The sequence below is a fragment of the Loxodonta africana genome, chromosome 1, assembly GCF_030014295.1.
Source record: "Loxodonta africana isolate mLoxAfr1 chromosome 1, mLoxAfr1.hap2, whole genome shotgun sequence".
NCBI lineage: Eukaryota > Metazoa > Chordata > Mammalia > Proboscidea > Elephantidae > Loxodonta > Loxodonta africana.
The window spans coordinates 191,056,428-191,071,190 of NC_087342.1; the positions used below are offsets into that span (position 1 = coordinate 191,056,428).

The following is a 14,763-nucleotide window of genomic DNA, read 5'->3' on the forward strand; positions in this document are numbered from 1 at the left end:
AATATCCCCTGATATCTTTTTAAAACCAAACAAGAGTTTAGCTTAAATGTGTGCCTTGATCTGTTTCAAGAGTTATCAATATGGAATCAAATTGACAATAGCAACTTGAAAGATTAGATAAGAGCCTTAGTGGGTAGTGAGTTTATGTTAATGAGGAAGGAACAACTCAGAAAAGGAGGATGAGAATGATTAGACAACTTGAAGATTGTAATCAATGTCACTAAATTGTATACGTAGAAACTGTTGAATTGGTTTATGTTTTGCTATGCATATTCTAAGCAAGATAAATAAAATTTAGGAAAACAAAACAAAATTAAAAAAAAAAAAAGATGTTCTCTACATACTTAGGTAAAACCTTTCACTTTAACACTGGGACCTCAGCATAATACCCCAACTAGAATAGTGTTTCTCTGTCTAAGGGACCTTACAAACCTCCGAAGCTCTTTTAAATGACACATGCCCAGATTTCACCTCTCAGAGATTGTGATTTGGTATGTCTTGGGTGGAATCTAGGACTCTGCATTTGTAACAAACTCCCAGGTGGTTCTGCTTCAGGTGGTCAGGTTATGAGTAGGACCACTGTTAACTTGTCCGTACCTGGGTGTTCTCATTTATAAAATGGACGTGAAATTAACAACATCATAGGGTTATTGTAAGAACAGCAGTTAGAACAGTGCCTGGCATGTATTACGCACTCAATAAAGGCTAGTTTTTATTTTTATTAAATGGCCCTCTTAGTTATAAGGTGGCTTCACATGATGGAAACTAGAGAGAGTCCATTAACAGGAGCCCACTGTATTTCATAAAGGTTCTGCTCGTTTTTTGTTTTTGTTTTCCAACATAGTAAAAAATGAAGACAGTGTTTCACACCTGCAGTATGTTGGCATACCCGTAAAACCCATTGCCATAGTCATGTTAATACACTGGATGGGTGTAATACCTAAATGGTGTTGACTGGCTCTCCTCCTGGTTCCTTGTGGCTTTGTTTTAAGCTAATGGAAAACCTATTTCCTAGGAGTTGTAAATTTTTCATTATCATTCTATACAGAGGATACAACACTTTTATTATAAACTGTGGCTAAAAATATTGGAAAGTGTAGCCTATGTTTTAAAGACTCAAATACAGTCCTGTAATATTTTGTAGGATTGGAAACATTCAGAGCTATGTATTTCTCAAACTATAGCATCTAACGTAGGGATACTTCTCTGTGAAAGCAACCAGTTTTGCAAAGGGTTTTTAGCTTTAAGCTATGTTAAATTTTAAGATTTCTTAAATTTACTTCAATAAACATTCTTAAATAATAAAAATTAGTAAGTTTTGGTTTTCTGTCCAAATTTAGGTACTAATTTATAAAATGAATAGTGGGGAAATTTTGAAATTGTATCACATTTTATTTTAAATCTTTTTTTTTTGTTTAAAGTATCATGTTATTTTATATTTTTACTAGTTGTACTATAAACTTCTTTTGTGCATTCTGAGAACAAATTTCTAAAATTTGACCAAAAAGATTGCCAGCAAAATTCATATACCTGGGAAGAAAAACAGCACATCACAGTTTTTATTTAAAGTAATTCCAAATTTATATGCACAGATTTTGAAAACCTAGAATTTGGGCATTTTAATAACTGAAGGAGAAACACTATATTAGGATTTAATTTATATGTTTTGTAAAAATAGATTATTATTTCCAGAGCTAGTATTCTCATTTTAACCTGATCACTGTTAAGCGAAGTGGCCTTGGGCTGGTCATGGAATTGCTCAGTCTCTTCTGTACTATAAAATAACATTGTTAATTCCTACCTACAATGTTTCCTGTGAAATTAAATTGAAGTCACAGTTATGAAAGTACTCTGAAGAAATGCAAGACATTGGACTCATTTTTATAATAATATCGGCATTTTCTTTGAGCTTTGCAGTGAATTTGCTCCGACTGTGATCTGGTAGGGATGAAATGTTTGGAGAAGGCAAGTAATTTTTCAAGAGAAGTTCAACCATCTCTATACATCCAAGAGAATAGTAAAAGCCAGTTGCTTGCAGTCATTTCCAACTCATGGTAACCCCACGTGTGGCAGAGTAGAGCTATGCTCCATAAGGTTTTTAATGGCTGATTTTTCAGAAGTAGATTGTCAGGCCTTTCTTCCAAATTGGATTCCTGTCTTTCTTCTGACTTGAACCTCCAACCTTTCGGTTAGCAGCTGAGGGTGTTGACTGCACCACCCAAGGAGCACAACTTCTAAAAGATCGGCAAAATAAACTTTAAGACACATTAAAAAGTCAGTATACTCAAAGAGGAAACCCTGGTGATGTAGTGGTTAAGAGCTACGGCTGCTAACCAAAAGGTTGGCAGTTTGAGTCCACCAGGTGCTCCCTGGAAACTCTGTGGGGCAGTTTTGCTCTGCCCTATAGGCTCGCTATGAGCCGGAATCAACTCAATGGCAACAGTTTGGGTTTTATACTCAAAGAACAAAAGAAAACAAAACAAAGAAACCTAAATTGAGTAAGGGATGGAATTACCTGATGTTGCTTTAGAACTCTTGAAAGAGGGGACAACAAAGAGCAGGCAGTGTGTTTGTTTCTTTGCATCCTAATATGCTAACTCCCTCCTGCTTTTCTCTCTGGTGCTGCCTGGCTGCAGATCTCACTCTATCGGGTAAGCGCTGTACTGGCCACGTGCAAAAAGTGGCCAGCTCCCTTGCTGCTCCCCAGGGTCCTTCTCTTCCTTTCACACGCTGCCTCAACAACAAAAGCAGTTGCATTTTTCTGAGCGAGTTAATGACCAGGAAGATACAGACTGTAGGGCACTTAATATATTGAAATTTATTTGCTGTTGTTGCTGTTAGGTGCCCTCAAGCTCTGGTGGCACCGTGGTGAAATGATCAGCTGCTAACCCAGTGGCTCTGCAGAAGAAAGACTCAGTGACCTGCTCCCATAAAGACTACAACCTAGAAAACCCTATGGGGCAGTTCTGTTTTGTCACGTGGGGTCACTATGAGTCAAAAATCAACTCGAGGGCACCTAACAACAACAATCTTTAATGGAAGCAGATTGCCAGGTCTTTCTCCTGAGGAGCCACTGGACCTGCCAACCTTTTGGCTAACTGTTGCACCACCAGGGCTGCTTTGAAAATGGTTTAGGCACGTATTTATCTCATTTCTGACTTTAAGCAGTTTCACTGTTGAGCAGTCTCATAGGAATCTTTCTGCCTCATTTCTTCCCACACCAGCAGAGGTCTTTGCTTCATCCACACTTAAAATGGAAAAAAGGAAAGTGGAAATTTGAGAGTTGGGTGTTTTTATAAAATTTATAGAAAGTAAAGTTGAGAAACAGAAAATTATTTTCCCTTGATGGTCATGTTTCTCTGAATTTCTTGTAACTGTCATTAGTGCAGGCGTTTCACCTTCAACTTTCTGTGCCTTCTGAAGTTGAAGAGAAGGAAGGTTATAGGAAAAGAACAATGTTAAGGAATATGCAGTTAGTTGTCAGCTCTAAGCCTCTAGTGTAGCCTTCTTTTACCTGGTATTTTATTGTTATTACTGTTTTTAACATCTTTTTTTTTTTTTTTTGAAGAAAACTGCATATATTTAAAGAGATGAACAGATTGGTAGTGCTGACAAATTTTTTTTAGTAATTCTTTTCATGTGATTTCTGAGGAGATATTTTGTCGATAGTTTCTAAAGAGTGTCTGGGTAAGATCGTAAGTATCCTCTAAATTTCTGTGTCCTTTTCTCTTTGTGGTCTAGTGAAGTGTTGCCCACACTAATGACCTCAGTGGATATTGTCAGAGAAGGGTGATGAGTTTGATCCCTGACCTATTGGCTTCTTGACTGTGTTGAAGAATGTGATGCGGGAGCACTATCCCAGGAAAATGAACCCCATTTTGCTTCCTCCCTCCTCCCAGCCTGATTTCTGAGTAGAATTCACGGAAAATAATAGACAGAGGGAAGATGAGTCAGCTACATGGGAGTAAAGGATGAGAAGGCTGAGTCCCTTAGAATTCTCAGGAATATTTATATTTGTACCAGATATTCTTGACAATTAAACCAGAATGGATGCTGAGTCCCTGTTCTTACGTTAAACTGTGTGAATCGTTTGCCTGGCATGTGCTTCCTTGAATGTCTTATGTTAACTATGTGCATTCCTCTGGACAGCTGCTCTGCAATGGAACCATTAGCTTCTATCTGCCTGGCTCCCCTTCCCATCCTTTACTGTCTTCTTGAGCAGGAACAGGGCAGGAAGACCTTGGTTGGATCTGTAGAGGATGGCCATGGGCTGCTGGGCTGAACTGGGGGAAACCAGACGTTCTGCTCAGATTTCCTGACTTAGGGAGCCTAAAAAAAACAAGGAGTGAAATAACATGCAACCATGGATCCTACTCTTCCTTTATACCCTTGGAAGCTGACAGTAGCCGGTTACACCCAAGGGAAACAAATACATTGATAGAGTGGGCAGAGCATATTTCAGATATTTGTATTGCTGTTTTAATACTGTGAATAGGAAGTTATTCATGTACTTATGTTATGCTCTTTTCTTTTTTCTTTCTTTTTCCCCTTTTAATCTGCTTTTGCCTTGAAGCTACTCCATTCGCCATTCCATAAGTATGCCTGCTATGAGGTAATGTGTGTAAATTATTTTTATATAATATTAATGCAGAATGTGTGTAAAGTTGTTACTTTATTGACATTTACTTCGTTTGTTTGTTTCCTTTATATAAAAGGAAATTACTGAAGTGCCACGAACCGTCTCATTCTCTTTTCTGATGGTCATTAGGAACAAAGCTGACAATTCCGTAGAAGTATGGTATGATGAACTTGGGCTTTTGAATAAACAGTCTCTGCTATGTGAAGCAAGAGAAGTTACTTAACCTATCCTTATGGGTTCATATGGCTGTAGGGAGGCATAAACAAAGTAATCTGTGTAAAGCACTTAGCACAGGGCCTGGACCATTCCAAGCACGCTTGCAATGGTTGAAATACATCTCTTATTTCAACAAAATTAAATGCAGGTCTGGGAGAGAGTTTAAACAAAAGGGTAGAAGACTAAGAAGGCTACTCTTCTAGAAAGAATATCATTAAGATTTGTTAAGGTTGGTATTAAGGTGAGGTGTTCACTAAACAATAAAAAATGTTGTTAAAATGACTGGTCAATGAAAATTTGTACAGGAAGCTCTTCTAGCTAAATGTCATCTTTCATGTTTGCGTGGTTTCGTGATAGAACCCGATGAAATCAAATTAATAATAATAGAGTACACAGGAAGAAATGTTAGTTTGGGAGGCAGAAGATGGTCAGCTCGTCCAAGAATTAGCTTTGCAGCCTTGGTATAATCACCTCAGTGATTATCAGTTTCCAGACTCACTGCTCTTCTCACGATGCTCTCCAGAGCCCTAGAGCTGCTTGGGGCCCCCACGGGTAGTGGGAGAAATCAAGTTTCTCGAGCCCACCCCACATCAGTCAGGACTGTGCCTCTCGTACCTGCTCTGTATATTGGGGGTTGGATTCATTATAGAGGGGATTCAGTTACTTTAAACCGTTTGAGATTACTGAAGTCAAATTCATTCTAGGATCATTTGCAGTATTAAAGTTTGTAGTTGCATATGCTATGATTAAATCTGATTAGACTGTTTCTCTCTCTTCTCTAGCATGCATGCTACTATAATTTAATTAGAGGAATGTCTGTTCTATTATGTCTGATGAAGTCTCTTCTATACTGGGGTTATTCAGTTAATTTGTCGATTTGGAAATTTAAACACAGTATTTGGCTTCCCTAATTTGGTGATAAATATGGAATATAGATTCAAGATTGCTTAGTTCATCCTTGAAAGACTTGCTGCCCTATCATAAAAAAAAATAGGAAAACCCAAATTGAGTACTGCAACCTGTGGCTCTGAGCTCCTTTCCTTGTCTGGTTTTAAATCTGGGTGTTCAAAGAAGGCTTGCAAAAAATTAACGTGGTTTTTCTCTTTGAACTAGGAATCTATTTTATGGGTCAGATGCAGTCTCCATGAGCTTGCCAGAAATTAACATAAAAATGATTTTACTCATGTGACACATACCCATTAGACTTAGTTGTGTGCCTTCTGTGGTCCTGTGTAACCGACTGATGATAGTTATGTGAGCAGACCAAATAAAAACTGCAGTGGACATAAGATGCCATATATATACATGTGTATATGTATGTGTGTGTGTGTGTATATATATGCCAGTATATCATTTTTGAGCCATTCAGGTATAATTCCACTAATATTTCACCATGAAAGAGAGGCATTACAAAGGATTACTCATAGAAATTTTGACTGACAGTTGAGTCATGAGTAAGGTATGATGCTGAGGTTGGGCCCTTTGAACTCACCATAGTTATTTCATGCAGCCTGAATGCAAATGAATTTCTGACCATGTGGAATGTCACAGTCTCAGGGGGCAATTCCTAACAAAGCCAAATTCACCCAAAAATGTATTTTCCATGTTAGTTTTCTCTTGATAATACTAGAGCCCTGCTTCATTCCATACCAGAAAATGAAGTCCATGTTTTTAGCCATTCTCCTTTATGATGTTTTCCTAAGCCATTTCTCTCATTTTACTTTTTTGCTGCACTAAGAGAGAATAAGAAGTAAACATTTCTCTCATTTTACTTTTTTGCTGCACTAAAAGAGAATAAGAAGTGGTGAATCACAGATAATAACATTTAGTTGAATTATTTGACTTAAAAATGATGGCAGTCCTTGTTGCTGAAAGCTGACATGGATACAAGTTTCAAGAAACATTGTTAGTTCATTTACTGTTTCTTTCGTTGAACTTGGTGAGACCGTTTTTAATCGTAATGATATCTTTAAATGATAATGGCATGTGGCCAAATCCAATATAAAAAAAAAAAAAAGTTGCCCTTGAGTCAATTCCAACTCATAGCAACCTCATAGGACAGGGTGGACTGCCCTATCTGGTTTCCAAGGAGCAGCTGGTGGATTCGAACTGCCAATCTTTTGATTAGCAAATGAGCTGAGCACCAGGGCTCAAAACTATTAAACCCCAAATGAAGCATCTAACTCTCAAGGCAGCGAGATAGTTTATAAATTCTTTAACACAGTGAATGAATCACAAATAAAATGCCAATAGACTCTGAAAGCTTCTGTCTGGTAAGAGAGAGGAAAAGTAAAAACACTGCTAATAGCACCATTTGTGGTCACGTATTAAACTAGTAATGGGTATATTTTAACTTAAAATAATGAAAGCATTAATTGTCAGAAATATCACTTCATGGAAGTTGACAAAATGATAACTTCTTACGACATGGAAGAGAAAAAACTTATGAACATTCTTTTCCTTGAACTATTTCTGTCATGCTTCATATTGACTGAAATAATAAATAGCTTTACATCTCCAAGTGGGAAAATTCAAACATGACATTCTTCAGACAGACTTTCCATTGCTTACAAAAAACTGAGTTAGACAAAGGAGTGTTGGGATAGAAAGAGATGTAATTAGTAAATGAAAAATTAAGCTCCCTATCACTCCTTCAATTCATTGGAAATGATATGCAGTGCATTGTAGAATTATTTCAGTCTTAAGATTGCAGAAACGACACATGGGGTCACCATGAGTTGGAATTGACTCAATGGCAACTGGTGACCATTGCCAAGTGCTGTATTATTTATTCTACAGTTAAGTGTCTGACCGTTTGACTTAGAATCATACGTGTCAGTTTATGGTATCTGGACCTAACCTAGCAGAAGTGAAATGTATTTTAAAACATGGTTGGCGTAGGTGACAAAATGACAGCTAGCTCTGCTGCAGAGGTGATGTTTACCAATAAGAGCAGAAAACTAAATATCATGGTTGCTAAGACAGCCAGGTCTTTGGTGCTGATCTCTTTCTCTCTTTTTAATTTTAGGAATTCTCCTACTTTCAAATCATTTGAGGAGAGGGTTGAGACAACTGTCACAAGCCTTAAGGTACAGACAAGCGAATTCTGTGTGGTTAAGTCCATTGAATCAGGACAGTTTAGTCATTGCTGTGGTTAGTTCGAAGGTGGTGCTAGCCAGTATTCTATGCACCCATGAAGGCCAACTTGCACTAAGTCGATTCTTTTCCCTCACATATCAATCTATAAATAAAACCAGTATTGAAAAGTGTTACTGTATCATTACACAATTGTCTGTGTAATCCATTCAGGGGCAAATTGTTCATTAATGTGAACTGGGGTTGTATTCATTACTTACCAATCTCTTTGCTGATTGGAATTCTTAATGCTATCCCACAGAAAGTAGATATGTGAGAGAGAAATGTAGGTGGGGTAAAGGATATGTGAATCTGAATTTAGAGTGTGAGCAAAAGTTCGATAACAGCTCAAAGATCCTCTAGTTTGGGCTTGCACCAGCAAAAATGAACTCAGTGCAATGTATTAAACTGCCATCCACAACCCATCAGCAACCTAAAATTGTTCACTAAATTCACATGCCGAGGACAATACGACTATCATCGAGGGAATGTTAAGCTGAGTGACAAAATACCGTAATGAAATACTGAATGACAAGATATTCTGTAACAATGAGTTTGATCTCTGGGTATTAACTGAAAATAGGCCTATTACATGGTAAACCCAAAAACCCACTGCTGTCAAGTCGATTCCCACTCATAGCGACCCATAGGACAGAGCAGAACTGCCCAATAGGGTTTCCAAGGAGCGCCTGGTGGATTTGAACTGCTGACCTCTTGGTTAGCAGCCGTAGCACTTAACCATAAAAAATACTAAATTTATTGGTTGAGAATAGATAAAATAAGCTAGTCTACAGAGGAGAAAAGAGCAAATATAAAATCAGTATCATCTTAAAATGTATAAAATCAGGAAAAGTCATTAAAACTGCTAAAATGATCATTTTTTTAATAAAAAGATATCTCATAAACTTGACTTGATTACATCTTCTAACAGTTATCACTATTTTGTGTACAGGCCACTTCTGTATTTCACTGTTACCAGGAAAATTAAGAATATGATTGATCTTTAACTAGATCAAAAGCAGATATATGTGTACGTGGATTACGCAGTTCTTTCTGAATGTTCTATCACCATATTACTCTCTCTCAAATGTACAACCTGATATGAATATCTGAGGTTGTAAGTTATTCTTTTCTAGAGGTCCTAGATGCTCTTCTTGATTTTGACCCAGAGAGTCTTTCCCTTAGGGGAGGATCTTTCCCATAGTCTTCTACTTATTTAGATGTGGGATTAAGTATTTAAGGCCCAAGAATGAAATAATTGCTCAGTGTTTACCATGCCTTCATTGGTTTCATTCATTAACCAGCCGTTTCTAGTAGTTCACTGTTTTGCATGTCAGCATTATAACTTATTGAATGTACACGAACCAGTCCAAACCTGAAAAACCTGTTGATGTTGAGTCGATGACAACTCATAGCAACCCTAAAGGACAGAGTAGAACTGCCCCATAGGGTTTTCCTACAGACTGCCACATCTTTCACCTGCATGAACTAGTACAAAACCACCAAACCAAACCCATTGCCTTCAAGTCGATTCTGACTTATAGGAACCCTGATAGTGTAGTGGTTAGGAGATACAGCTGCTAGTGAAAAGGTCGGCTGTTCAGATCCACCAGGCGCTCCTTGGAAACTCTATGGGGCAGTTCTACTCTGTCCTGTAGGATCGCTATGAGCTTGAACCAGTAAAAAAAAAAAAAATTTTTTTTTTTTTAGGAGACATTAAATTGCCCCATTTGTAAGGAAATTTTTTGAAAGGGAGGGACATACAGTGTTGCAGACATTTCTTTTGCTAGAATGTTTAGTATCAAAACAAAAGGCTCAGAAATCCTAGGAATTCAATTTCTCAACTTTTGATTATTAGCCTTAAACAATCCAAGGGGGATGAATTCTTTACTTGTTAGATAACTTCTGATAAAGGAGAAGTCGTACTTTTTAGGTTTTATTTAGAAGAACAGGATATGAAGAAACGCAAGAAGAATAAAGAGCAACCTATTTTCATTTGCTTTCAGGAAATTCTGGTAAGCTCATAGCTCACGTATGATTTAAGTGTTTGGTCCACACCCCCCGTCTCTCACTTCTCTCACCTTATCGGGATGGATGGTGTAGAACCTGCCTCCTCCTTCAGATGTGCACATCCCTAACTCAGCTGATCTGCTATTAGCCTTTGTCAAGACCTCCTGAAAGTGGATTCTATGCATGCATGATTGTCTATGGGTTTAACGAGACTCACATCCCATCCACCTCCTCTGACATGGCCAATGCCTACTTCTTCTTTCTCTCCCTATCCAGGCAATGGAGAATAGCTGACAATCATGCTTTGTGTAAAACCTCCCACTTCCTCAATAATTATGAATGTCTCATTACTCTTCCCCCCTCCCAGACTAAATAATAGATTTATTTAACCCTGCTTTATGTAGTTTATTTTCTGCGTAGTTTTTTTTTGTCTTAAATCTCCAAAATTTTTATATCTTTCTTCAATTATGGGACCCAAGACTGCTTTTTTTTTTTTTTTTTTGAGAGAATGACTCATGAATCAGTAAGAATGAGTGAAATTCCTTCAGGTCTAAATGCTGCTTTTCTCTTCATATGTACTGTTGTTCAGCTCGATTTTTAAAACACCACTTATAGTGAACCATGCTCATGTTTGTGTTCTATTAGAGATAATGTTCTGCTTGAAGTGAGGTCCACTCCTGCCACCTTCTCACACAGTCCATCACACACCGTGTGGCGTTTGCACCCAATTGATTGTTCTCCTTTATACATAATTCTGTAGATAGTTTTTCTGTGAAAAACTTGGCAATTCATCACAATCACATAAAATTTAGCCCTTTCTGCCTAAATCTTTGCAATGCTTTATGACATCTCAGCTGACGTCACCGATACAGTCAAAGAGCATACTCTCTACTTCATCCAAAACAAGGAAACCCACAGACAGACAGGTTTAAAAAGCATCAGCCCCAGAACCAGTTCCTGTGGAACTACATTTGGTGTCTTCTACCATGTTCCAGTGAATCATCATGGACTGCTTCCCTTCCATCCATTCTGCACCCCTGTAAGCAGACCATATTTTTAGGGCATCTACTTTTTGATGAATGCAGTCATGCGTCACTTAATGTCCACAATGTGTTCTATGAAATAGGATGTTATGTGATTTGGGTGTTGTGCAAACACCATATTCTATACAGGCAGTTCCCAGTTTATGAACATCCGACTTAAGCACAACCCATAGTTATGAACCAACCCCTGTAAAGCCTATTATTTTAAAACTTCGAAGTACATACAATGGTTCATAATAACAAACGGGCACTACTCTGTGATGCACATCAAAATATTATTACTGTGTTATATTAAAGATGTTTTAGTGTATCTGGAAGTGTTTCTTTAATGTTTTTAATGCATAGGAAGTCACACTATATACTACATTTTAAGACAAACATTTTACTAACTGACCTTAGATATATCCACTATGTCCCGTTCTCCGATCGGGATTTCTGAACTCTATTATAACCTTCCGGGACCACGGACATATATGTGGTCAGACGTTATTCGAAGGGATGTTATGTGGCGCATGGCTGTGCGTTACACGACCCGAATCAAATCCTTTAAAAAAAAAAAAAAGGCAAGGTATGTTATACCTTTTGTTCATCAGCCAGCTGTTTTATTATGAGAGATCAGGAAACCCATCTCAGTAATTCAAATGGAATTTTAGGCAAAGAACAATTATAATTTTCAGGACATGGAGACAAAAAATTCTTGAGTGAAAGGAATTGTGCTTGGAAGGGTCCAGGAGAGGTTTATAGTCCCTATCTTTACCTAAGCAGGTCTTTGCCTAAAGTATTCCAGTATGTGGTCATTAAACCCACATAGCTAGGAAACCCCTTTTATTGCACTGCCTTCCAAATTGTTATTTTCAAATAGGTTCCCTCCTTCTTCATTTTACTCGACAAAAATCAGATGTGGGAGAGTAGAATGAAACAAAGCTCAGAAGAGTACTGCAGTAATTGGTATTCACCTGATTCAACACTGTGTGCGATTTCTCTTGCAACAGAGAATTTAAGTGGGAGAGAAAAAAGAGGAGAATGGGGACTATTAATAGAGTAGATTGCATTGATGCAATCTGATTTGTTTCTCTAAGGAAAGAAATAAGGATAGGGAAAATTACATAGTTGAAAACACTCCCCCATTCTTCATGCCAAGATAACCCACAGAGAAAGGAGAAATCAAGGCTTTAAACAGAGATCAACAAACTACTAACCTGTAGGCCAAATCCAGCTGGCTGCCCACAACCTAAGAATGGTTTTTAAAATTTTAAGTGGTTGGAAAAAATCAAAAAGAGACTAATATTCTGTGAAATTAGAAAATTAAATTACAGGAAATTTACATTTAAGTGTCTATACATAAAGGTTTATTGGAACACAGCCATGCTCATTCACTTATAATTTGTGTATGGCTGCTTGTACCCTACGACAGCAGAGCTGAGTATTTATGGCAGAGACTGTGGCCTCCAAGCCTAAAAATATTACTGTCTAGCTTTGTACAGAAGGGGTTTTCTGACCCCCGCCCCAAACCATAGAACAGAGTGCAAATTTCAATTTAATGAACAGAAGGGCTAAGAGGCAGTGAGGGATTTTAGTGACCGTTGGAGGAAAGTGCTTGCTTGTCTTGGTAGTGATTGAACTGCTTAAAACCCTGGTTCCATTTTTTAAAAGCTCAGGTCCGGGCAGTGCATTTTGAGTAACGCACATTCCTGTTGTTGTTCCCGTTCCCGTCACTGATCACTTGGGTGACACTGAGATGTGAGTGGCAATTTGTCAATTGCAACATAATTATTCTATACCTTCCTTTTCCTCCAACTGGTTTTCCACATTTTTAATGGCTAAAGAAGGCCAATGTGGTTATTACTAAGACATGCATTAAGTATTTTGGAGTGTTACATATTTTTTGTGTGTGTGCTTTAAGTGAAAGTTTACAGTTCAACTCAGTTTCTCATACAAAAACTTATACACATATTGTTATGTGACTCTAGTTGCCCTCCACACAACATGACAGCACACTCCCTCTCTCCACCCCGTATTTCTCATGTCCATTCAACCAGCTCCTGTCCCTCTGCCTTCTCATCTCACCTTCAGACAGGAGCTGCCCACATAGTCTCATGTGTCTACTTGAGCCAAGAAGCTCACTCCCCACCAGTATCATTTTGTCTTATAGTCTAGTCTTATCTTTGAAGAGTTGGCTTTGGGAATGGTTTTAGTTTTGGGGTAACAGAGTGTCCGGGGGCCATGACCTCTGGGGTCCCTCCAGTCTCAGTCAGACCATTAAGTCTGTTTTTTTTTTTTTTTAACTAGAATTTGAATTTGAGTCCTGCATCCCACTTTTGTCCTGTTTTATTGGGGATTCTCTGTTGTGTTCCCTGTCAGGGCAGTCATCAGTGATAGCCAGGCACCGTTTAGTTCTTCCAGTCTCAAGCTATTGGAGTCTCTGGTTTATGTGGCCCTTTTTTCTCTGGGGCTCGTATTTTCCTTATGTCTTTGGTGTTCTTCATTCTCCTTTGCTCAATGGGTTGAGACCAACTGATGCATCTTAGATGGCTGCTTGCCACCTTTTAAGACCCCAGACACCGCTCACCAATGTGGGATGCAGAACGTTTTCTTAATACACTTTGTTATGCCAGTTGACCTAGGTGTCCCCTGAAACCATGGTCCTCAGACCCCCACCCTTGCTATTGTGTCCCTTGAAGTGTTTGGTTGTATTTGGAAAACTTTAGTTTTTTGGATTAGTCCAGTTGTGGTGATTTCCCCTGTATTGTGTGTCGTCCTTCCCTTCGCCTAAAATAATTCTTGTCTACTACCTAGTTAGCGGATACCTCTTTCCCTCCCTCCCCACCCTCATAACCATTCAAAGAATGTTTTCTTCTGCGTTAAAACCTTTTCTTGAGTTCCTATAATAGTGGTCTCATACAATATTTGTCCTTTTGTGACTAATTTCACTCAGCATAATGCCTTCCAGATTCATCCATGTTAGGAGATGTTTTGCAGATTCATCGTTCTTTATCCTTGCATAGTATTCCATTGTGTGAATATACCATAATTTGTTTATCCGTTCATCCATTGCTGGGCACCTTGGTTGTTTCCATCTTTTTGTTACATATTCTTTTGAAAGCCTTTCTAATAAGAATTTTTTTGAAATACTTAACCATATTTTTAAATTGTAAATTGATTTCTTCCTGCTTCTATTTTTTATAAGCTGATAACAAGAACACAAAAAGGGAACCTGGTAGAGCATTATGACTTTGTGTTTTCAGGGCTACTTCTACTATAAAGGCAGGCTGCCCAGGCAGGTGTGAAATTACCAGTGCCTTAAGACTAACCTATGGCCACCTCCCACAGCAGAGACCATCTAGAAAGCACGTTCAGTTGAACCACTACAGCTGTTCAAGAGAACATTCACAGAAATCCACATTGTCATGTTAAGTCCCAAGTAGAAAGCCTAATTTAAGTCACTTAGTGACATTTATACATTTGTAAAATTGGAGGAGTTAAATCTAAAATCCAGTTCTGTTTTGATCCAGTTGGTTCTCTGACGGGGGTGGGGCAGAGGCGCACAGACCTCAGAAATCCACAGATCTTGTTTTGCTCCTGAAGGGACTAGGGATCTTAACCTAGATGTGGAATAGATAGAAAACCAGAAGCCAAGCCCGTTGCCGTCGAGTCGATTCCGACTCATAGCGACCCTATAGGACAGAGTAAAACTGTCCCATAGTTTCCAAGGAGTGCCTG

General features: G+C 38.3%; 1 protein-coding gene across 2 annotated transcripts in view; it reads left to right on the forward strand.

The window, feature by feature from the left end:
- The window catches only part of TPD52L1 (TPD52 like 1), a 109,614-nt gene that overhangs the window by 91,855 nt on the left and 2,996 nt on the right, over positions 1-14,763 (forward strand). Inside the window, exons 5-6 of one of the 2 annotated variants that reach the window (XM_010594852.3) lie at positions 4,574-4,612; positions 7,884-7,944. In XM_010594852.3, coding sequence (XP_010593154.1) covers positions 4,574-4,612; positions 7,884-7,944 — 100 coding nt within the window. The remainder of the gene's footprint in view (positions 1-4,573; positions 4,613-7,883; positions 7,945-14,763) is intronic. The other variant, XM_010594892.3, reaches the window with a different exon arrangement.